Source organism: Gavia stellata, chromosome 17 (assembly GCF_030936135.1).
Source record: "Gavia stellata isolate bGavSte3 chromosome 17, bGavSte3.hap2, whole genome shotgun sequence".
In the NCBI taxonomy this organism is placed as follows: Eukaryota; Metazoa; Chordata; class Aves; order Gaviiformes; family Gaviidae; genus Gavia; species Gavia stellata.
The window spans coordinates 2,166,200-2,189,763 of record NC_082610.1 but is presented as its reverse complement, the minus strand read 5'-3'; the positions used below and the strand labels follow the sequence as shown (position 1 = coordinate 2,189,763).

Sequence of the window (23,564 nt, the reverse complement as noted above, 5' to 3'; positions counted from 1 at the left end):
CTGCCTGGCTGGAGGCCAGCCCCCTGCCCAGCCCCATGGGGACATGCCCGGGGTGGGGGTAATGGGGGGAAGAACTGGGGTGGGAGCAGGATGGGGGGGTCCCCACGTGGGGTGTGACCCCCAGGACGGGGTTATCGACCTCCAGCTCCCACTGAGCCCAAAGACGGAGGGAGGTAAAGCATCAAACCCGGCTGAAGGCAGTGCGCAAACGAGCCCGCTTTGGCTAATGAACTGTGTCATGGCTTCCGATCCCAGGAGCCCGCGCCTGGCCCGGGGAAGGGGGCTGCCCTCCCCCCTGGGTGCCCCCCACCCCGTGCCAGCCCAGCGTGGCCGGGGGGCTCGGGGAGGGCGGCGGGGACGTGGCAGGGCACGGGGGGCTCCGCGGCCCCGCTCGGGCGACGCTGACAGCTCGGAGAGGTTTTATTGAGCTGAGGGGGGGGGGGGGGGGGCCTCTTGCACCCGCAGCCTGGCCCCCTGAAATGGGGGGTGAGGCCGGGGAGGGGCAGAGGGGCTCCCAGGGACCGGGGCTGGAAGCACTCGCAGAAGTCCTGCCCGGTGGTGGGGACGGGGGGGGGTCATCGCTTCTGGCAGCCTTCTCTGCCGGGGGTCCTGGGCGGCTGCGTGCCCCCCACGGCCCAGCCCCGGGGAGAGGTGAAAGCGGGGGGCCGGGGGGGCTCCGTCCCCCTCCTACCGCAGGGTCCCCGTGAGCCGGGCCGTTGTCCCGCCGGTCCCTCGGCTCCTCGCCGGGAGCCCCACGGAGGGGTGACGGGGGCTGGGAAGGGGGACCCCCGTCCCCGCAGTCCTGGGGTGCTCAGGCCTTCAGCTGGTGCCACTGTGCCACCGCTTGCCGGGGACGGGCGATCATGTCCTTCCAGTGCTTCACCTCCCCGGGGCCGCTCTTCCAGGACAGGTAGATCTGCGGGGACAGGCAGCCCTTGGACCCACGGCTCCGCTCCCGGCCCCTCCAGCCCCATCCCGCTCTTCGTCCCTGACCTCTCTCCCCGCTCCCCCGGCGCGTGCCGCCGGCCGCAGGCACCAGCCCTGGGCTTTGCGCAGGGCCGGGCTATTTATATCCATCGATTTTCCATACGGCGATGCGGAAAACCGCACGTGCCAGCCCTGCCCGCAGCTGACAGCTCGGAGGGTCCGTGTCGCCGCTCCGGCTAAGCGGATCGCCACGCCGGAGCGGGGCTCGCTGTTAATTATGCCATCAAAAGTGACTAGCAGGCTGCTGGCCACGGCGGGACGGCCGGGGCGTGAAGGGCACGCTCCTCTCCTCCGGCTCCGCCGCCGGCAGCACCGCTTTCCTGTCGCGCCGCCACGCTCCCGGCAGCTTTAACGGAAAGCGGAGACGTCATGGGCACTGTCTGTCTGTCCATCCATCCAGCCTGCTGGCTGGCATTGGGCTCTGGGTGCAGCTGTGCCCGTGCCACCGGTGATGTCCCCTCCGGGCTGTGCCCACGCCGGGGATGCCGACACCTCTGCGCCTCTCCAGCAGCCCGCGGTGCCGAGCCGCAGCGGCCACCCCCTCCTGGGTTTATCCCCGTCTATGTGTTTGCTTGATTACAGCGCTGCGTTTGGGGATCATCGCCTCTCTGCGGTGAGCGGTAATAACAGAGATTACCGCGCTCGTTTGTCATCGTTACCCTAACGAGCGGAGAGCTGGGTGGATTTAACACAAATCAAATCCAGAGAGGATGAATTCCTCCGTTCCTGTCATCGGGAAGCGGTGGGTAATCCCGGCGCGGGGATGGGGGCTGGGGTCCGTCCGGTGGCGGACGCGGACCCCAGGGACCCCCGGCTGAGCCCCACACCCAGTCCCTGCTCTCCTGCAGCTGGGGATGGTGCTACCATGGGGGGGGCTCCGGCTCTACCGGGCACCATGGCACACGAGAGCCATGTGGGGCTTCAATTTTTGCCTCACTATAAATAGACCTTTGGCAGGTTGAAGCTCACCCCGGCGCAGGCTGTGCCGCAGCACGGCGTGGCGGGAGGCGTGGGGCATCACCGCGCTGGAGCGGGGTCACCGCATCCTCTCCCCACTTGTGCCGGGTGAGTCCTTGCCGCCGCGCACCGCAGCCAGAACGGGAGATGGCCGGGGAAAGCCAGCACGAGGGGCCCCTGCCGCGCTCCACCTTCCTCTCCAGCTTGAGATGGCACCGGCCGCCATCAGCCAGGGACCCGGCTGTCCCCCGGCTGCCATCCCTCGGCAGGACACATCGCTGGGGTCCCTCCACCGCGCGCCAACGCCACGGGACCCACCTTGCCGATGACATCGTTGCGGCTCAGCCTGTCCTTGTCCATGACGGTGATGACGATGGTCGTCTCGCGCAGCCGCTCCGTGGGGATGTCGAAGGCGAAGGACTCGTTGAAGACGGGGTTCAGGCACCGCTTCATGACCACCGTCTTCTTCTTCTCCACCCGCTTGTCCTTGTACATCAGCCACACCTTCACGTAGGGGTCTGGGGGGACAGGAGCTGCTCTCAGCCCCGGCTGGGCGTCGGGCACAGCGATGCCCCCCGGCGTGGCAGGAGCCGGAGCTCGTACCTGACGTGCCCCCGATGTCCATGGCTTTGAGGTTACGCGCTTTGATGATGTTCACCACGATGGAGTTGGCGGAGGGGTTGTAGCACAGCGACAGCAGCAGCTCCCCACGGCTTCCCTGCGGGACCCGCGGAGGCCCTTAGGTGGGTGCCCCAAAAACACCCGCTCCTCATCGCGGCACCCAGCCAAAGATCGGATGGGGCACCCAAAGCCCTCGTGTCCTGCCGCGGGAGCCGGGTGCTGGGCTGGGACCCCCCAGAGCTGTCCCAAGAGTGGACTTTGGAGCTGCATGGAAAATCAGGGCAGGAGGAAACGGGGCCATCCCCAGTGGGACATTTTCTGGTCTTGCTGGAGGCAGGAGAAAAAGAAAACTTTCATTTTACATCTACCTGAAACAGGTCTTTTTGACCCAAAAGGAGGCACTCACTTTGTGCTACTTAGTGCCTTAATTTATAAAGATCTGGGAAGAGAAAACTCCCCGCTGGACGTCGAGCCTTCTCAAAAAGCAGAAAACGTCCCTGTTGGGGTAGCAAGAGGGTGGCGGTCCCGTTGGGACACCATAGGGACAAGGGGTAGCCTCCCCTCAAGGACCGTCCCCAGGGGTGGGAGGGGGACCGGGGCCTTACGCTGCCATCGCTGCACGGCTTCAGGTCCTTCCAGAAGGTCTGCATCTGGGTGAGGTCCACCTTGTTGAGGGGGATGGACACCTCCCCGATGGGGTCGTTGCGACTGAAGCGATCGTAGTCCAGGACCTGGAGGTACAGCACCCGCTGCACCACCTTCTCGTAGGGGAACCCTGTGCCGGAGACGGAGGGGATGAGGAGCTGCCCCGGCCATGCCAAGCAGCACCCGGTGCTGGTGCTGGTGCCACCCTGCCTTGCCCGTGCTGATCGGGAGATGTTGGCATCAGGTGGAGCAGATGGGGAGCAGATGACAGCATGGGGCACCTCTTGTGGCTTCGGGCCACCGCGGTGGCTGGTAGCAGATGAATTCCCCTGTGTGCACCCACCCATGGGTGCCTGCTGGGGGGAGAAGGAGCCTTCCCCCACGTCCCCTTCATGGGACGGAGAGCAAACACCTCCAACCTGGCATTGATGGCTTGGCCATCCCTCCTCATCACCGATGGCCATCACATTGGCAGCTCGAGCTGAGCTGATCCAACCCAGGAGGGAGGACAGGGCGTCCCGCAACTGCTCCACTCCCGCCCCAGTCCACTCCAGTCCATCCCAGCCCCTACCTTCGAAGAGGAAGGTCTCATTCCAGTGCGGGTTGAGGTTCTTCCGCTTCACCTTGGTCTCCAGCTTGTGCTTCTTGTCGGGGAGCAGATAGATCTTGACAAAGGGGTCGCTGGTGCCGCTGAAGTCCTTGGCTGGCAGCTCCTGCGCCTTCATGATCTTGACGGTCAGGGTGGACTCCTGGAAGTTGTAGCCGACGCTGAACTGGATGCGGCCCAGGTTCTCCCGGCTGACGCCATCGTGGCCCTCGTCATCCTCGGAGCCTGGGGAGAGCTGCGGCGGGGGGAGAAGGGTGGTGAGCGCAGCGCTGGGGGGCCATCAGGGGATCCCCAGTGGGGTCTGCACACCCCCATCCCGCTGTTTCGGCACCCAAACTTGGCTCAACACCAGCACCCGGCCCCCAGCCCCGCAAACTGTCACAGCGCATCAGTCTCCCCTGGCTCCCTGCCACCGCCATCGCCTCAGATGACTCCTGGCTCCGCGTAACACGTCCCGGAGACGGGAAGCGCCAATTAGCTAAATTCCTCCTGACAGCCTGTCCCTCATGGCTCCGGCACCGCTCCCTCGCGCCGACCCGGGGGGGAACGGCTGCGTCGCCTCGGCTGAGCCAGGGCTGCGCCGGCTGTGGCGCCCGGCTGTGACGGGGACTTGGCAGAGCGGGCTGGGACGTGCCAGGGCGCTTGTGGCACAGGGCGGGCGCAGCGAAGAGCCGGGGTGGGGGGGGCACGAGGAGATGCCTGGGTGATGCCCAGGGTGGGATGCTGTCCCTGAGGAGCCTGTGCCCGGCGCGCCCCATCACCCACCATGAGCATCTCACTGGTCAGGGAGTTGACCAGGTCGGAGACAGAGGAGTGCGGCTCCGTCTTGCGGTCGGACTCATCGTGCGGTGGCTGCCCGGGCACCGGCGCTGTGTTCACCGCCTTGCCGCCGGCCGGCAACCTGGGGAAAGAGAGGCAGCACCTTAGAGGAGAGGGACTGAGAGCCGAGGGCGAGACAGCGAGGGGCTCCCCCGGACCCCCTCTCCTGGCCGGTGCTGCGCCGGGGCTGTGCCAGCCCTCGATGGAGGCTGCCAGCTGGGATGCAGGCAGAGCCGGTCTGCAGGGACACCCGGGGCTGTGCCACCGGCGGCTGCGTGCCACCCGCTGCAGCCCGCCAGCTCCCCGCATGGAGGGGCCCTGGCCGGTGCAGGCAGCTGGTTCTGCCTGTGCTGCCGCCAGGCAGGGCTGGGTGCCAGTCGGTGCCCTGGGACCTGCACCACGCCGCCTGGGAGCACGGCAATAGGTCCCACGCTGCCCACGTCCCTCCGGCCACATCCTACCCCCAGCGACCGCAGAGCCCACGGCGATGCCGGGGACAGCCGCCCAGCCCTGCGGCTACCTGGTCCCCACCAGCACCCGCAGCTCCGGCTGCGCCTCACCCACGCACAGCATCTTCCCACCCCGGCGTGGGGCCGAGCGCGTAGCCAACCCACGGGTGCTTGGTGCTGCGGCGTGGATTCGGTGCCCGGTGCTAACCACCCCCCTTTCCTTCTGCCATCAAGCCCCCCCAGTGCCCCGCAGCCAGGACTGCTGCCCCGGCTGTCCCCACACATCCCGGCTGTGGCAGCCGGGTCTCGGGGCGGGGGGGCCATGCCGGTGGCTCCTGGCTGGCTGCAGGACGATGGGCATGGTGCCGGGGAGGGAGCGTCCCAGCGGGAGGGTGGGCAGCCGGCAGCTGCGGCGGGCACAGGGACAGAGCAGCGATGGAGGCGGGTGGGCACACGCCGGAGCCACACTGCCAGGATGCACAGGGACAAGAGGGGACACAGGCACATGGCGGCAGGGACAGGGCAGCCCTGGGTGGCTCCCGCGGTGCAGACAGATCCAAGAAGGAAGGGATGCGCACACAGACAGGCACCCCACGATGCACCCCACCCTCCCACCCGCTGCGGCTCCTGCCCCAGCTGAGACACGGTGCTAAACCAACAGACGGACCAACAGGACACACACCGTGGTGAGCAGCACGCCGCCGGCACAGCCCCAGCGCTGCCGCGGGCTCAGCGGGCAAAGCCACAACGCATGCCACGAGACACCCACCAAGCACACGCAGACACACGCCGATGGAGACGCAAGGTGGGGACCTGGGGGCGATGGGGACGGAGGCACAGGCAGCGGCACGGGGCGGCCGCCCTCTCGCACACCCCGCACACACACACGGCTTGCCCGCCCTGGCGGGACAGCACCCGGGGAGGACCGGAGAGCCCGAGGTAGCTGGGGAAGCAAAGTCAGGTTAAAAACAGAGCGAAAATGAAGGCGGAGGAGCCGGCGGCGGGGCCCGTTGGGCGAGGAGATGCCAGTGGAGCCGTGGGTGCCGGGGCGGTGACGCGCACCGGCGGAGGTGGCGGACAGCGAGAGAGAGAGAGAGCGGGAAAGAGCAAGAGAGGAGGAGCAGCGTCGTCCAGCGCCAGCCTGCTGGGAGGGAAGGGGGAGAGAGGAGCGGGGCGGATGGACGGACGGAGAGCGGTTAGTCGCCGGCACAGGAGACACACCGAGACACGGGGCTGGAGTCGCCGGGGATGGGCTGGAAGGAAGAAGCTAAGAAACGGGGATGGAGGAGACGTTTCGAGGCAGAAGAGCGGGCAGCCGGCAGCGCCGGGTGGGCAGGCAAGAGCGGAGGGTACCGGCGTCCGTCCCCTCCGCCGGCCGAACCCTCCGTGTCCCGTGGGGCCCAGGGGGACGGGGAGCGGGGGGGAAAGATGGAGGCGGGGAGGCCATGCGTGTGCCGGGATGGGTCTTTCGCACCAGCGAGCTGGGAGGAAGCGGGGAGCAGGGTCTTGCTGCGGCACAGCCACCCACCCCCCGTGCCCGGCACCCACCGTCCCCCATCCCCTCGTCCGGCACGGGGCAGCCGGCACGGTATGGCACAGCGGCCGGTGCTCTCGGCAGGGACCGGCTGCGCAGCGCGATGCCGGGGAGCGAAGTGCTAAGAGATGGAGCGAAACCAAGCCGAGCAGGGTAAAAATAGCCGGTGGGCGAGAACGGTGCCAGTTCATTAACACGCCGAGCACACGGGGAGGCAGCGCCCGCCGGCTTCACACCTCCTCCCCGCTCCGGAGGGGATTAACACCCGCTGCCGGCGGCGCAGGGCCCCTCTGCTCCTGCCAGCCCTCACTGGCGGCCGCCGCTGGGCTCTGGCTGGGCTCTGGTGCCGGCGTGGGATGCAGTGCTGAGCCTTCGGCACCCTGGGAAGGCAGGGAGCAGCCGGAGGCGAGGGTCCGTGCCACGCTACCGCGCAGCTTGCTTGGAGGAGAAAGGGGGGGTCATGCGTCCCCCCAGCCTGTCGCGCTTGCTCTGCCGCCCCGTCAGCCCTGGGGCTTGAGCAAGGGCTGAGCACGTGCCACCGCAGGGATGTCCCCGTGTCCCCGGGGGAGCCGCCCACCCCACACGGGGCTGCGATCGGCCCCGCCAGGCTGGAGGTCGCGGCAGCACGGTACATGAGACATGCGTTGGGATGGGACGCGGCTCAGCTGCCGACGCGGCGTTGTCGGGGGGGTCCCTGGGAGCCTCGCCCCCCCTACACCCCGTTCTCCTCCTGGCACAGGGGCTCTCCCCTGCCCTGCGCCCCGCTCCCGAGCGTGTGCCCCCCAACATGCAGCCAGGGCGGGGGGCAGGTGGCCGGGGATGGCAGGAGAGGGAGGGCAAGGAGGGAGGAGGAAGGGATGGGGGTCCTCTTGGTGCCGCCGCTCCGGAGGCAGGACCGCGGGTGCCGGCGGGGGAGAGCTGCAGACGTCACCGTGCCCGCTGCCCGCTGGGCTACCCTGTGCCGCTCCAACCTTCGCGCTCCACGAGGCCAGCCTCCTCCTCCTCCTCCTCCTCCTCCTCCTCCTCCACCCTGGGTGAGGCCCTCGTCTCCTCCTCCTGCGGGACTGCCCTCGTCCTCGCTCATACCTCTTGTCCCCCTGAGCGTTCGGCTGGTTCGGCTGCGTCCCAGCGGGTTGCAGGTCGGGGATATTGGCAAAGTCATCTTGCTCTGAGAGTCCCAAAACCAGGGATAACACCACCATCCGGCCTTCCCTGCCCAGGCGGCCCCGCGGCGGCGGGAGAGAGAGAGAGAAAGAGAGGAGAACACAGCGTCAGGCAGGGAACCGGCAGGAGCGGCGGCACCCCACGGGCCCCCGACGGCGAGGGGACCCCGGCTCTGCCCGCCGGCCCCTGCGCAGGAGACGATGTCCGGGATGGGCGCAGAGGGCTGCGGGGAGAAAGGTGCCGGCTCCGGTAAGCCCGGCACATGTGGGTACCGCCGCCACCCCTCTCCACCGGTCCAGGCAGGAGGATGCCGAGGTCCTGCCAAGGGGGGAGAAGGTGGCCGGAGGGGCTGGGGACGACGGGAGCGAGGTCCCAGCGTCCTTCCCGGGAGGAGGAGATGGCGGTGCCACGGCCGAGGCTCTTTGCCCCCATCTGGCGCTGCCAGCGCAGCCTCCCCGGGGCCCGTAACCGCATTTACGCCACGGCGCCGGGGAGACAGGCAGGAGGGTAAACAGAATAAAGAGCAAAAGCAAAGTTAATGGCTTTGGAAAGCGGCGGTGGTAAATGGCAGCGGCTCCTCCGCGGGGAAACGGCGCGCTGGCTCGGCACGTCCCGGCTCTGCGGCTGCTCTCCCCCCGTCAATTAAGGCTGGAACCGGGGCCGATGCTGGGTAAACGGGGAGGAACGTGACCCTCGGGATGGCTAACGAGCCACAGCTCGACACTGGGAAGCCGGCAAATGGAGCCGGCGAGGAACCTCCCGGTGGGAGAGGGCAGAGCTGGCACGGTGCTGGGCAGGCAGAGCCGAGAGGGGCACCGGCCGGCTGGCGGTGAGGAGGGGGGGGGTCACGGCCAGTGCCGGAGCTGGGAGGGGACCCCCGGGCAGGGCTGCCAGCAGTCACCCCGGGGTGCCCCTGCCTGCCCGGGGGAAGGTTCAACCCTCTCTCCAGGGCTGCCTGTGCAGGCAGGAGCCGGCAGGCAGCCGAATTCGTGTCTCCCGGGGCCTTTCCCCCCTAACCCTGACGCAGAAGGTGCTGTCTTGACTCACACAAGAGCAGGATCAGGCCTGGCTCCCGCCCCATCCCTCAGCGCTCCCAGTCTGTGGAAAGCACAGCCCGGTCCTGAGCATCCCCTCTCCCAGCGTGCCGGGGGACAAACGGAGGCCGGGGGGGAGCCGGAGGACCCCGGGCAGGACGGAGGTGGGGAGGAACGGATGGGACCGGCTCTGCGGAGAAGTGACAATGTCATGTGCCGAGATACGGCGGCAGCACGGGACTCAGATTAGTCCTCGGCGTTTGAGGTTTGAAAGCCAGGGCTGATACAGGAGATAGGGTTAAGCCAGATTAAAGATCACAGGGCTCCGGCAGCTCGGAGCAGACTGCCTCTGCGGCACCCAGCCCGGGCGGAAGGCAGCCTGGCAGGCAGCGATATCGGGGCTGAACAGTCACCCCTGCGCGGGGGCCACTGCTGGCATGGCTGCCCCCCCCCCCGGGTCCTTGGGACAATGTCACTCCCTGGGGACAATGCTGGTGGCCGTCCCACGGGCTGGAACATCCCTGCGCTCCCTGGGGACCGAAGGGGACCTGAGCACCCGCACCGGCCGGTGACGCGGCGCGTGATCCACAGCAAAGCCACGGGGCAAAGCGAGGTGGGCGAAGCGCGTGAGACCTTTCCCTGAGCTCCCCCTCCCCGGGCTGGGGCGGCCGCCCCTGTCCCCCCCCCGACGGGGCCGGAGGGGACCTGGCAGCATTTCCCCGCGGTGGTGCCAGCCGAGCGGCTGCGCGGGGACGAGCAAAGGAGAGAGCGAAGGAGCGAGCAGAGGAAGAGCGCACACTTACAGGAAGGACTTCATGTCCAAGCCGCGGTTGCGGATTTGCCCCACCACGTGGTCCCAGCTGCCGGGATTGGAGCGGCTCCGGCCGCCAGCCGTCCGATGCCTGGAGCCGGCGGCGATGCCCTGGCGCGCCTGGCCGCCGCGGGAGCCCCGGGGGTTGCCGGCGCCGGCGGAGGAGCCGCTGTGGGCCTGGAGGTGGCCCAGGCTCTGGCTGGTGGTGGGCTGGCTGTGGTTGGCGCGCTGGTGCTGGCTGAGGGGCTGCTGCAGACTTTGCTGGCGCATGAGCGTGCGGGGCCTCTGGCATTTGGGGTCGCCTGCTGAGGTGGGGATATACTCAAGGGTAGTGGCTGTGGACAAGGTGGAGTCCTCGAAACTTAGGGAGAGGAAGGGCAGAGGAGAGGAGAGAAAGGAGAAGAAGGTGAAGGGGCAAAATTGGAGGAAGGAAAAGAAGAGAGTTAGAGAGAAGATGCCCCAGCGCAGGGAGCGCTCCGGCAGCGGCCAGCGGATGCAGCGACCGGTTCCTCTGCCTCTTGGCCCCGGCTCGGCCTCGCCGGCGGCACAGGGCTCTCGCGCCGCCGCCATCTCGCCCGGGCGCCGTCCTGGGCTGCCGGGGGTCTCGGCCGCGGCACCGCAGCACCCAGCCGGCTGGGTGCCCTCCCGCTCCCGCGGCTGCCGCGCAGCCGGCGCCTTCCCAGCGCGCCGGCCGACCTCGTCTGCGAGCTAATTAGGCTGCTGCGCGAAGGCGAATCCCATGGCGTCCGCTCACGTGCTGCCAGCCAGCCCGCCCCGTCCCCGTCCCTCCCAGCCCAGCACCCAGCCGCCAGCACCCTCACCGCCGGGTCTCAGCATCCCCCGTCTTGCAGGACCGTGCCGGCTGGGGGGTCCCGCAGCGATGGGGGGCTGAGCCCCCCGGGGCCGTGGCATGCCAGCAAGCCGGGTGTTCCCAGGGCCAAGCCAGGCTGCCAGCAGAGAGGGACCCCACCGGGGTGGGAGTCCGGCCGCGCTCCCAGCCCCCCGATCATGGGATGGGAGACGATGGGGACATGGCCCCGCTGAGACGGGGAGCGCGGAGAAGCCCAGCCCTGGGCAGACAGGCTTTGTCCGGCCGGCAGAGAGGGAAGAGCAGGCGAGAGGCCGGCGGGAGAAGCTGCGGTGCCGATCGCTGGCCATGCAGCCAGCCCCACACCGGGGCGGCAGCACATGCGTGGCATGGCCCATGCAGCCGGGCAGGAGTCCTGGGCACGGCGCTGATGCCCACGGCAGCCTGCAAAGCTCGTGGCCGCGAAACCAGAGGGTCCAGCCAGCCTGGCAAAAGCCATCGGGGGTCCTCGATGCATGAGGGCAGGGGCCCCCCCGGGACCAGAGCCCTGCCAGGCACCGGGGAGTCGCCTTCAGCAGCAGCCACCGACCTTACCCCGGTCCCTGCGCTGCCCGGGGCCGGCCGGCGTGCCGGCTGAAACTGCGTGGCGAAGCTGTGCCGTCGTGCATTGCCAGCAGCAGGGGACAGAGAGGGAGAGGGGAAGGATAAATAGCTTAAAAAAGAAAAGAAAGAGGTGAAGAAAGAGTGAAAGGTGAGAGAAAGAGAGGAGGGAGGGAGGGAAGGTGAGAGGAGCGGAGAGCTGGGACGGATCTGGCCCCACGGCCGGGGCCGAAGGCACGCAGGGCACTGCCCGGGCGCTGCGCCGCCCACCCCCGCGCCAGCCGCCGACCTCCTTTTGCTTTCCTATCAAATCCTAAATTAGTTCAATTTACAACCTCTCAGTCACAGGAAACTAAATCTGGCTCCTCTCGGCCCGGTGCCAGCTGGAGGCGCGAGCTCCTGCCAGCACCGTGCCAGGCGGCAGCACGCCCTGCCCGCACACCCTGCCTGCACCCGCTCGGGTGCCCCCCGTACCAGGGGTACAGCAGCCGGACCCCCAGCATGGCCCCCCCATGAACACCCCCAAACCCGAAGGCTCTGCACAAAAGAGATGCTGAAAGGCAGGATGCTTCGCCGGCGGCTTCCTCATCCCCCTAACTCTGCCCTCGCCGCCTGCGTTAAGCCCAGCGCGCCGCGGCGGATGTCTGTCCGGCTGTCTGTCCGGCTCCCAGCCCCTCCGGGCTCTGGAGCTACCAGGACAGCAGAGCCTGTCCCCACGCCAGCACTGCCCCAGCCGGCGCGGCACGGTTGCCGGCACAGCCTGGCTGTGAGTCAGTGGGAGCGGAGGTGCCGAGCGGCTTGCGGGCGCATGTCCACGGCTCTCGGCACGGCAGCTGCGCGACGCCTTTTCTTAGCCGGCCTTCGCACATCCCGCCGGAGGAGCGCGGGCTCCCAGCGGATTTCGCTTCACCGCCGAGACTGGGTACGGCTGAAGGCTGCACAGCTCCCCCTCCTCCTCACCTCTCCCTCTCGCCTGCCAGCAGCCGAGCCGGAGCACGCCAGCATTACGCCAAACAGGCGGCCACGGCTCCAAACGGGGAGGACACCAATCTTTGGGGATCCAGAAGGCATTTGGGATTTGTCCAAGGCGACAGGACTGGCCTCTCTCTTTTGAAAAGGTTTTCTCCCCGCCAACAAGGCTGGAAGAAGCAGTGAGGACGAGGCACGTCAGCCCTGGAAAGCGCCTTTGCTGCCGCTACTGACCTCTCTGAGGGTGCCGGGGCCGCTGCCGGGACCTGCCGGCTGCTCAGCTGGCAGCACGGCGCTCGGGCTGCCGCACAATCGGAGGCTGCTGCACCCCAGCACCAGGAACCGAGCGGAGATCAGAAACATAGGACGGAGCCCGCAGCCAGATAAGTCACCACTGTCTCCCCCGGCAGAGCTACGGTTGCTGCCAGCAGCGGAGGGTCTCACCGAGACCCCCCCCCAGCCTGCCTGGACCACGAGCCCTGCAAAGCGTGCCGAAGCGCTGGTTTCCCCCTAAGTCTGACTTTCCCCAACTCTCCCCCGGCATCGGGTGATGGAGCCGCAAGCCAGGCGCCGGCGCCAGGTCTCGTGGCTGTGCCGTGGGGCAGGGGAGCGCCACGGAGGATAGAGGCTGGCAATGCCACACACCATCCCTGATGGTCGCATCCCAGGGACGGGGACATGGGACAGCAGCTCCTGCTTTTGGGCCATGGGGTGGGAATGCTGAGCCGCTTCCCACCGGCATTGGGCAAAGCCACCCTTGTCTGGGGACAGCACCCAAAGGTGCTCCTCCTGCCCAGCCGGGGCTTGAGCACTGCAGCCCCCTCCTCTGCTCCCCCGGAGCCAAAATGCTGCCGAAACGCTGCCGGGGACCTGGGCAGCCCCTCGCCTCCCCCGGCGCAGTGGGCCGGGGGATCTCTTGGTGGCCCCCATCCAAGTGCAGCCCGCAGAGGGGAGCGGGCACCTGGGCACGCTGGCGGTGGCGGGGGTCCGTGCCGGGGTGCCGTGCCGGACCGTGCGTGCTCACTCACTTGGACAGGCTGAGCTTCCCTGCGGCCAAGTGGCTCTGCACCGTGTGCCAGCGGCCTCGCGCCGCCTTCCCCACGCCGGGCTCGCTGTGGGCAGAGACGCTGCTCCTCATGCCGTCCTCGCCGAGCCGCTGCTTCTCCCCGGGGCGGCCGTCGCGCTCCCCCGCCAACCCCGCGGCGGCCGATGCCGTCAGCTTGGCCCCTGATAACAGAGAGCCACTGGGCCGGGCGGGCGGCCGGACCCCCCCAGACAGACACGAAGGGGGCCAGACGGACAGACGGACGGATGTTGGGGGGCAGCCGTTTGATAGCGGTGAGGGGTACGAGGGGAGGGGGAGAGAGCCGGAGGGGACAGACGGACAAGAGACGGACAGACAGACAGAGAGAGAGAGAGAGAGACATCAGCACTGCAAAAGAAAAGGGGTCCTGGCCGGGGGGTGCGCGGGGGCCTCGGCAAAACCGTCCAAAATAAAGGGGGGAGGAGGGCAGGGGTCAGGGCGGGGGTCCTGCTCGCCGGCAGCCCGGCCCCGGGGGGGACCCGTCTCCGCGCCGAGGGGGTGCCCCCAACGTGCAACCCAGTCCTGCGCCGCCGCGAGGGAGGGGGGACCCGCCGTGGCCCCGGCTGCCCCCGGGGGGAGCGGGAAGGAGGGGTTGCTCGTCTCCATGGGGCTGCCCATGGGGTGGCGTGCGGGGAGCCCGGGAGGAGGAGGAGGAGGAGGAGGAGGAAGGCGAGTGGGTGCTGCCCATATACTCACTACACGGAGCAAACCCGGTAAGGAGAGACTCACTTGAGGGAAAGCCGCGGATCACCGTACGGGGCGTAAGGTGAAATGTTTAGTATAAACTCCTTGGGAGGGTAGGAGCTCCATTTCTGCTGCACTGTGTTGTCATTGTTATTCCAAAAGTCTCTGTCTAGATCGCTACAGCGGCCGGAGACCAGGGGAGAAAGAAAAGGGAAATACAAGAGAGAGAAGCTGAATTCCTGCGAGAGGGGAGGAAAAGCAGCCCTCCGCCCCCGGAGCGCCGGGATCCTGCGGAGAGAGACGGGGCGCGCAGCCCACCCCTCGGACACCGACACACACACACACACACACACGGACAGACGGATGGATGGACGGAGCAGGGCAGAGCTGCGGAGAGACAGGAGCGGGCGGCTCCACTGGCTGGGAAGGAGAGAAGGATGGAGCGGGGTTAGAGAGGTGCCGGCGAACGCGGTGCCAGCGTGGCGTCCTCAGCACAGGTGTCCGTGCATCCTCATCACACGTGTCTGTGCGTCCTCACCTCCTCAGCAGCCGGGTCCTGGAAGCGCACGCTGCTTGGTTAACCGTGACACTGCTGCGTGTTGGAGACCCCTCCAGGTCCCCTCCTGCCGAACCAGCCCACCGCCGGCACGGACCCTCAACCTCCCGGCTCCGGCAAGCTGCCCGCGGTGCCCGGCTGCCCGGCCGGAGCTGCGTGCCGGGGGCTGTGGAGCCGAGCAGCTCCCCACCGGCACTGGGGAACTTGAAAAGCCGCCGGCGCCCGGCCCTCACGCCCCTCATCCATACCCGCCTGCGGCTCCGGGTTGAGCCTGGCTGTGCGGACCCTGCCGGAGCCGGGGAGGGAGAGCCGCGTGTGCCATGCCATCGGGAGGGGATGTGCCTCCCGCTCTGGTCCCAGCCAGGCACGGCCAGCCCCGGTGCGGCCGGGAGCAGCTGGCCCCGCTGTGCCCAGGTGGAGGGGTGCCCGAGGTAGCCCCAGATGCCGGCACCCCAATAAGACCCCGGGCAGGAGGCCAGGCCAGCCAGGGGAGGAGGTTTGCAATAGCCTTACTCCAGGCAGGGGCTGTTCCCCTCCTCGTGGTCCAGCCCCGGCTCCTCCCCAGAGCCCTGTGGGGTGCCAGGGGGTGCGGGGGGCAAAGCTGGAGTGGGGGGGCCCAGAAGAGCCCCCCCCCCGGCTGCCAATGCCCCCACTTCACTCCCCACCCAGCGCTGTGAGACGGCGGGTTCGTGCCCCAGCTCCGCTCTCCTTTCGCCGCCGTATCCCCGTGCCCGTGGTCAGCAGAGCCGTGCCGGCCACGCAGGCAGCAGGGCCAGGGAGGGCTCCATCAGCGGGGCCGGGCTCGGGCTCTGCATGCCCAAACCCGGGGCACCCCTGGGGACACCCGTGCTGAGGTCCCCATGGCTTCATCCAGTCATGCCCACAGCTTGGGGGGCGAGCCAGGAGGGGTACCCATGGGTGCTGGAGAGACCCGCTAGCCCTCCCAGTCTCCCAGAGCCCCTCTCCCACTGGGGCTGGGGGACCTGGGGACACCTCTACCCCGACTCGGGGGAGCATCTCATCCTGCAGACGGCTGCAAGAGGAGCAGGGCTTGGCGACGCTTTAGCACGACGGTGGGGACGACCCATCGCTCGGTCTCCCCGGCAGCCCCCGGGACAGAGCCGGGCAAGCAGCCGCTGCCAAACTCGCTCTGCCAGGGCCGGACTGGGCACGGACCCTCCTCGCTGGGAGCAGGGGGACGGCCACCTCTGTCCCCAAGGAGGGACCTCCCTGCTGCCGGCGGGGACGGCACCGATCCGGCACGTGTCCCTGCGCGGGCAGGGCACCCACGACTGGGGGATGGCGTGTGGCAGAGGGCAGGGTGCTGAGTGGGCTGCGGCTGTGCCAGACCCGTGGGCAGAGAGGCTCCCGGCGCCGCAGCCCCCTGCCCCTCTCCCCCCCACCCTGGCACCTACTTGATGGTTTTCTTTTCACTGCGGCCTCGGCTGGAGTCCGGAGTTCCCACAGTCTCCAGGGAAGTCTTGTAACGCTTACCCTGCGGAGAGGAGAGGGGGGTCAGGGGGCGGCAGGGAGACCCTCACCGCACCGCAGAGCATCGCGGCAGAGGACAGAGGTGGGAGCTGCCGGGGCTGCACCTCCGTCAGCTGGAGGGTTTGACCTGGATTTTGCTCTTTTCCCTTACAGCCTCCCGGTCGCCGGGCTCCATCCCACCGAGCCCGGCAGCAAAACTCCCCATAGCTTCATCCCTTGGTCCTTACGAGGCAGCAAAGGCACCGGGAAGACGCTGGCCCGGCCACCCTGGCTCGCGGGCACCGTCCCCAAGGGGCTGGAGGGCAGGGGGGTCCTCGTGCCCTGTGTCCCCCCAAGGACAGAGCAGCAGCCGCTGCCTGCGTACCCTTCCACAGCCTCACCGGGGGAGGAGCGGGTAATTTTAGGATTAATTGAACCTGAATTAATTGAGTTCACCTTCCCCACCGAAAGGGAAGAGCTGCCATATGATAACGAAGCAGGCGCTCGCTCCTAACTGGGGCTTGTAATCAGGGCACTTCACTGTGATTTCCGACGGCAGGTTCAGCGTGCTGCTCCGATCCAGGGCGGACAAGAGCGCAATTAATGCCAATTAGCGAACAATTAGGAGCGGAGGCTGCTCCGCGCAGGTGCGAGGAGGCCGAGGCGGGATGGGAGCAGCTGCCGGAGCAGGCTGGGGTTGCGGATCAGCCCTCCCACCACGGTGGCCCTGGACTTGTGAGCATCCCTCCCGCGGGAGCCAGCCCTGCATGCAGCCTGCTCGCGAAACGGAGAGCATTTCTCCCTTCTCCTTCTCCCCGGCCTCATCACCTCTGCACGGAGCCGTCTCCTCGGCAGTGCTGTGTCAAAGGACTCCCCGCACCCTCAGCACGGGTGTCCTTGGACAGACGCGGGCTCGTCCTGCCGGGAGCTGCTTGGATGCCCGTGGGCCATCCTGGAGGGAGTCAGTCCTAAGCCCTGTGCTCAGCGTTGTCCCCGGCTGGCCACGGCACGGGGCTTGTGGGGACATGGCAGCAGCGGCTCTGCTGGCCCATGCTCTCCCGGCACTAGCCGACCCGTGGCTGCCGCGCGGGCGCAGACCGGGGCCAGCTCGGCAGGCGCTCAGCGGGTTTGGCCGTGATTCCCACACAGCCGTTCCAGCTCCGTGCGCTGCCGAGGGCCGGCCGGGACGTGCCTTTCCATTCCCAGCCTGAATGCCTTCCCGGCCAATTTGTACTTGATTGTTCCTCCGCCAGCTTCGTCCTTCAGCACAACCGGCCCTTCTCCTCCCCGGTGCTTAACCCTCCGCCACCTCCCTCTCCAGCCTGCCCTTCCCTGGGTGGCACCAGCCGGGCTTGGAAGCCCCTTCCCACCCACCTCCCCTCCACACATGCCGCAGGGGTTCCCACCGCTCCCACGCTGCCTCGTCCCCCCCAGACCCTCTCTCGCCTTCCCGGGGGAGCGCTGCCTTCCTAAGGATTGGGGGGAGCCGCCGGCATGGGCATCTCCCGCGCGGGAAGAGCCGCCACCATCGGAGCACTCGACCCAGATTTGAATCTGATGGCGAAGGTAATGTGGCAGAGCACGCGGCTGGATCCTGGTGCCGGGCTGCTCCGGGAAGAGGAGGAGGAGGAGGAGGAGGAAGGACGCTGGGCAGGAGGGAGCGCTGTCCCAAGCCAAAGGCTCCCCTGCTGCAGTGGGGCTCGGGGAGGGAAGCTGGGTGCCCCGAGGGTCCTGGGGGGCCGGGATGGGGGGCACAGCGGGTGGCGGGGACCGCTCACAGCATCCGGCGCTGCCGGGGACAGGCTGGCCGCCTTCCCACAGGGCTCTTCCAGGCAGGAGCGTGCCCAGCAGGACAGGGGCCAGATCGTTACCGCTTGTCGCAAATATATATATATATATCTGTATTTGGAAATCTCCCTTTATGCCGCACAAACAGTTTCGCCCAAACATTTAATTATCACATCTCCTAAAGAGCAAAATAAAAGCTGCAGCCGGCACCCGCCGCAAACCGCTCTCGGCAACTGCCTCTGCCTGCCGGCAGCCTCGCTGCCCAGCCGTGCACCCCGCTGCAGGCATTGCCCCCCACCCAGCGGGACCCCCACCCCAGCCATCACCTTAACTCTGTCCAGGGGCAGGGGGTGGCCGGGCACCCACATCCCGGCGCACCCTGGGACCCCGTGCCCACTCCCCACCCCGGGCACCCGCCCGGCGCAGGGACACTTACCAGTTTGCGCTGGCACCACTGGCAGATCCCGCAGAGGACGATGGTGACGCTAAGGCTGACGGTGATGATGGCTGAGACGAGGAGGACGTCGCGGGAGGGAGCCCCTGCGGGGGAGCAGAGCAGAGCCACCGCTCAGCGAGGGGACGTGGAGGGGGGGTCAGTCCCGCGCTTGGGGGTGTCCCTGGCGTGGGCATGACTGCAGCACCCTGCAGACAGCACCCGGGGAGAGCTGGGCAAGAACGGGGAGAGCAAACAGGGGGAACGCGGTCCAGCTAACAGGCTCCAACCCCATCCTACGAAACACCCCGCCACGGTGGCCCCCCCGCCAGCCTCTTCTGCTGGCTCCGGGCTCCCGGCGGCGTGCCCTGGCCCCCGGCACTCCCCGGGAGATCAGGTTGGAGCAGAGCGAAGGCTTTAATCTCTGCCGGCACCCTGGGAGCGCTGGCATGTCCGGCAAAGCTCGCAGCATCACCACGTGCCTCCCGCGGCTCCCACCATGCCATCTCGGCACAGCGGCTGTTGTTCTGTGTTGCTTCCCCTTCCCCTTCCCCTTCCCCTTCCCCTTCCCCTTCCCCTTCCCCTTCCCCTTCCCCGTCTGAATCGCCAGCCCTTCCCCTTGCCCATCCCTTCCCTTTTGCCTTCCTAATGCCCATCCCTTCCCCATCCTTTCACCTTCTCCATCCTCTTCCCCTTTCCCTTCTTCTTCCCCACCTCTTCCTCTTCCCCTTCCCCATCCTGTCCGCCTTCCCCTTTCTCATCCCCTCCAGACAAGCCATCCCCACTTTCCTTGCAGGATCCAAGCCATCCGTGCCTGGCAGGGGTCGGATGGGGAGGGGGTCGGGCAGCGGGTTCCTCTGCTCCTCCCCAGCCATGGGGACAACCCTGGGGACCCCAAAAGTGGGGGTGACCCCGTCCGCTGCTCCAGCATTACCCCCCACAGGTGCTGGGGATGGTTACGGGGCCAGGCAGGCATCTCCCACCCACCCTGCTCCTGTCCTGCACCCAACCAGCCATGTGGGCAGGAAAACCCCCTCGCCAGCCCCCGAGGGACCTGCCTGCCTCCCCCCACGGCCCCCGCCCTGGCACTGGGTGTCCTCAGTGTCCGGCAGCCCCGGCACAGCCGCCAAGCTCATGGCCACGCTGCCAGCAAGCGGGATGGCCCCGGCACGGTGGGAGGATGAATACGGACCCAAGGTGGCTTGAGGGGGGTCCAGTGGGACCCCCAGCCCAGCTGAGCCCCGTCCCCTGGCAGGACCCCCCGTTGCGGCATCCCTGCGGGGACACCGCAGCCAGGTTTACACCCCGGGCTCGGGACAGGCCATCGTTCGAGGCACAGCGGGCAGTGGGAAGCGGCGAGGCCAAAGCAGCCCTCCTGTAGCTGTACTGCAGTATAAATATTAAACAATAATTGTTAATAATTAATTCGTCCGCAGACCTTGTTATTGTAATGAAATTTGCCAGCGGCTCTGAGGCTGAGATGAGTCAGAGCGGCCTGGGTGGTCGGATCAGGGGCTCAGGCATCCCCCCGGCACACGGCGCGGTCCCCAGTGCCGCCGGCACCCGGCTCCCGCCCCGGCGTGCAGATGGGCGCCGAAGCAGCCGCAGCACCGGCAGCCCCGCGGCCTCCGGCGGAATAAAAAAGAGAAGCAAAGGGGATGGTGGCAATAAAGGGGAGTTTTATAAAAGCCCCCTAAGCTGCCGCACAGCCGGTGCTGAGCCCCTGCCAGGGCGGGATGGAGGGGGCAGGAGGGATGGTGAAGTCGCCCCGGGGGGTTTCGGGGGACAGGGCTGGGGGGTCCCGGCTCCTCGGCCACGGCCAGCCCCCCCGCCAGCGGCACAGCCAGCCGGCACACGTGCTCCCTCCATCCAAACCCAGCGAGGGGGGCCCCTCCATCGCTCCTCCGTCACGAGGAGCCTGTGTATAAAATTCGCTTAGCAACTGTTGCCTAGGAGGGAATTTGGGACCAGCCCTTAATTTCAAACATTTATAAACCCCAGCTAGATAAGCTGCTGGGGGGATGTAAAGCAGCCGCTCCGGTGGGGAGGGCTGGGGCAGCTCCCCCTTGGGATGCCCTGCTCTCGGCGGTGGGGGACCCCGACCAGTTCTAGTTCGGCACATGGGCTAACCGGGGAGGCTGCTGCGGCTAGGAATCAGGGGGAGCCCTCCTCTGCCGCCCCAAAATGCCGGCTCACCCCCCCAGCGCTCCCCACAGCCCTGATGCCCGCTTGGGGACACTGTGACATGCCGAAAGCGGGGTGCCCTGCCTGGCCGCCGCGCAAGAGGCACGCTAACGACTGCGGTGATCGTGACCCCCCGCCGTAACCCCTGAGGGTTTTGGCTGGAGCTTCAAGCGATGCTTCAGTCCTTGCGGGGTCAAGTTCATCCTCGATGTAACCTGGCGAGAGGGAAATCAAAGGGGAGAAGGCGAGGGGACGGGACGCGTGCTGCCCGGAGAGGTGCTGGCATGGCACAAACAAGGGATTACCCCGCTGAGGATGGAGAAGCCCAGCGCGGCGTCCGGACGCTGCCACCGGAGGGGTTGGAGAGGGACGTTGGGGCATGCCGGTTGCTATGCACAGTACCTACCCCTGGTCAAATTCCCCCTGCCAAGCTGTCACCGCAGCCCCAAGCCTGGTGTCACCTCCTGAGCCGGATGGTGACACCGGCAGGGACCTGCCTGCCCGGGGGACTCAGCGCCGCGGTGCTGGGGGCTTACTGACGGCACGGTTCTTAGCCCCCAGTGACCTCCAGGCTCAGCCACGCTGGCCCCTGGGCCAGCCCTCCCCGGCGGGGACACGCGTCCCTCAGCCCGTGCTGGCCCCGTGTCCCCAGGGCTGGGGGAGAGATGCTGGTCCCCAGGCCGCTGCTGCCCTCAGCACGATTTAAATGACTCATTTTCCAGGCAATTAGCACTGGTTAATTAGAGAAGCTGAGCGGAGCCGAGCTCCTGGCTTGTCCCCAGCCCTGGGTCCCTGCCCCGCGGCGCTGCGTGGGGTCCCCACGCCGGCAGCGTCAGCTGCCTGGTTGGGATGCCTGGCGTGGGGATGCCATGGGGCGGGTGGCCCTGTGCCTGGGGGCACCGAGAGGCTGGAGGGGACACGGGGAGCTGCGTGGCCACGGTGTGCACAGGGACGCAGCCCCGAGAGCGGGTGACAAATGCGGCGCTTGTTTACTGCCGCCTCTGCCCCCTCCTTCCCCGCCACTTGCCATAAATCTCTTTGCTCCGCCGGCGTGGATACAGCCAGGAGCGTGCGAGACGGCGGCGGTGGGACCTCAGCCCTACACTTTGGGGGGGGGGGGGGTCCACATCCCTGCCCCGCTTTCCCTTCCACCGCATGGCCCCCCACAAATCACACTTGCCCTTCGCTGGTCCTACCTCATCCCAAGAGCACAGCGGGGCTGCTCCGGGAGCTGGAGACCCCGCGTCCGCCCTTGGAGGACATAAAGGGCTTGAAGCGCCATGGGGGCACCAGGGCTCAGGTCTCCCCCCTCCTCGCACCCGCCGGCGGAGCAGGGGATGGCTGCGGAGGCTGGGGACGGGGGCGGCACGGTGGCGTGGCCCTGCAGCTCTTTCATAGGTATTCAATGCCGCTTGTTGGGATAGAATTCCACTTTTACAGCTGGTTATTGATGAGGGGATTACCTGCCTCGTTAGCGCCGCAGCTCTTCAGCGTGGGATTTGCGTGGCACCACGTAAGCAGCAGCCGGCTGCGCTGGGGGAGAGGGTCCCCGTGCCGGGGGGAGAGGGTCCCTGCATGCAGGAAGAGGGTCCCTGTGCTGGGGGGAGAGGGTCCCTGCATGCAGGGAGAGGGTCCCCGTGCCGGGGGGAGAGGGTCCCTGCATGCAGGAAGAGGGTCCCTGTGCTGGGGGGAGAGGGTCCCTGCATGCAGGGAGACTCTCTCCATGGCAGACCCTCTCCTGCAAGCATGCACCTTGGCATGGAGGACCCATGCGCTTGGCCAAGCAGGGCACCCCACACACCCTTCACAGACCCCCGTGCCCGTGGCCACCCGGGTGCTCGGGAGAGGGGCCCGGTGGCGGTGATGGCAGGGTGCCACCGCGTGCCCATCTCCTCTAAGCCACCGCTCCTGCAGGCGCAGGATTAGCTGCTGCCGGAGCACGAGCGAGCTCCGGCCTTTGTGGCTGCGGAGGAAACACTTCAAAACCCGACCCGAGCACAGGCGAGAGGCGCAGAAATCCGAGAGGGATTATTCTTCTCTAAGCAGCGTGTAAGCTGGAGATCCTGTAAGATCGGCCCAGCGGAGGCGAGGCGCTCGCGGCGAGAACTGCTGATGCCAACGGATTCGACACGCGGCTGAGCGCCGGCACCGGCGATGCGCAGGGAGGAAGCCCCGCGCTGGGGTGGTGGTGGGTGCCGGTGCCGTGGCAGAGCCGGGTGCCCCTGTGCAGGCAGCCCAGCCCGGGGACACCCTGTGGTGCCCCAGCCTGCTCCCATCTCCCTGGCCTCCGTCCTCGTCTCAGCGTCTTCGTGCACTTCGGTGGCCCTGTGCATCCCAGTGGCTTTGTGCCTCTTAGTGGCTTTGCGCACCTTGGTGGCTTTGCACATCTTGGTGGCTTTGGGCATCTCAGCGGCCCTGTGCATCTCCGTGGCTTTGTGCACCTCGGTGGCTTTGTGCACCTTGGTGGCTTTGCACATCTTGGTGGCTTTGTACATCTTGGTGGCTTTGTGCACCTCGGTGGCTTTGCACATCTTGGTGGCTTTGGGCACCTTGGTGGCCCTGCACATCTTGGTGGCTTTGTGAATCTTGGTGGCTTTGCACATCTTGGTGGCTTTGGGCACCTTGGTGGCCCTGCACATCTTGGTGGCTTTGTGAATCTTGGTGGCTTTGCACATCTTGGTGGCTTTGGGCACCTTGGTGGTGGCCCTGCACGTCTTGGTGGCTTTGTACATCTTGGTGGCTTTGTGCATCTTGGTGGCTTTGTGCACCTCAGTGGCTTTGCACATCTTGGTGGCTTTGGGCACCTTGGTGGCTTTGTACATCTTGGTGGCTTTGTGAATCTTGGTGGCTTTGTGCACATTGGTGGCCCTGCACGTCTTGGTGGCTTTGTACATCTTGGTGGCTTTGTGCACCTCGGTGGCTTTGCACATCTTGGTAGCTTTAGGCACCGTGGTGGCCCTGCACATCTTGGTGACTTTGTGCATCTCAGCAGCCCTGTGCATCTCGGTGGCTTTGCGCATCTTGGTGGCTTTGCATATCTTGGTGGCTTTGCGCATCTCAGTGGCCCTGTGCACACTCGGCTCTCCAGGACAGATGGTGCTCAAATCCGGCACAGCGAGACCCTCATGCTCAAGGAAAGCTACACCCCTTTCCCTCCCCCTGATCGCCGTGGCGGGGACGCCCTGTCTCCCTGTGCCCGTCCCGGCACTCAGACTCGACCGACAGCTCCCCCATCACCTCCAACTCCCCACCACGGACCAGCACCAAAGCCCACGACCCCGGAACAGCACCTCCCGCCCTGGCACACGGCAGCACTGGGAGGGCAAAGCACCCACGAGGGGCACCCAGGTGAGGGTTTTA

The 23,564-nt window shown here is 67.4% G+C and overlaps 1 protein-coding gene across 1 annotated transcript; it reads right to left on the bottom strand.

Moving 5' to 3' along the window:
- Nucleotides 1-811: 811 nt before the first annotated feature.
- On the bottom strand, nt 812-23,260 carry SYT7 (synaptotagmin 7). Its single transcript, XM_059826083.1, has 13 exons — nt 22,471-23,260; nt 18,024-18,127; nt 15,745-15,824; nt 13,819-13,950; nt 13,034-13,249; nt 9,621-9,989; nt 7,706-7,831; nt 4,583-4,718; nt 3,782-4,052; nt 3,171-3,340; nt 2,548-2,662; nt 2,263-2,462; nt 812-916 (listed from the first exon to the last, which is right to left on the bottom strand). Exons 1-13 carry the CDS (start codon nt 23,258-23,260, stop codon nt 812-814), a joined length of 2,814 nt encoding a protein of 937 aa, XP_059682066.1.
- Between the last annotated feature and the right edge of the window lie 304 nt (nt 23,261-23,564).

Coding starts and splice junctions, on each gene's coding strand:
- SYT7 (XM_059826083.1), bottom strand. CDS start 23,260: ATGCGCAAAGCCACCAAGATATGCAAAGCCACCAAGATGCGCAAAGCC. Junction 15,825..18,023: donor AGTGGTGCCAGCGCAAACTG/GTAAGTGTCCCT, acceptor TCCTCTCCGCAG/GGTAAGCGTTACAAGACTTC. Junction 4,053..4,582: donor TGACCAGTGAGATGCTCATG/GTGGGTGATGGG, acceptor CCCCCGCCGCAG/CTCTCCCCAGGCTCCGAGGA.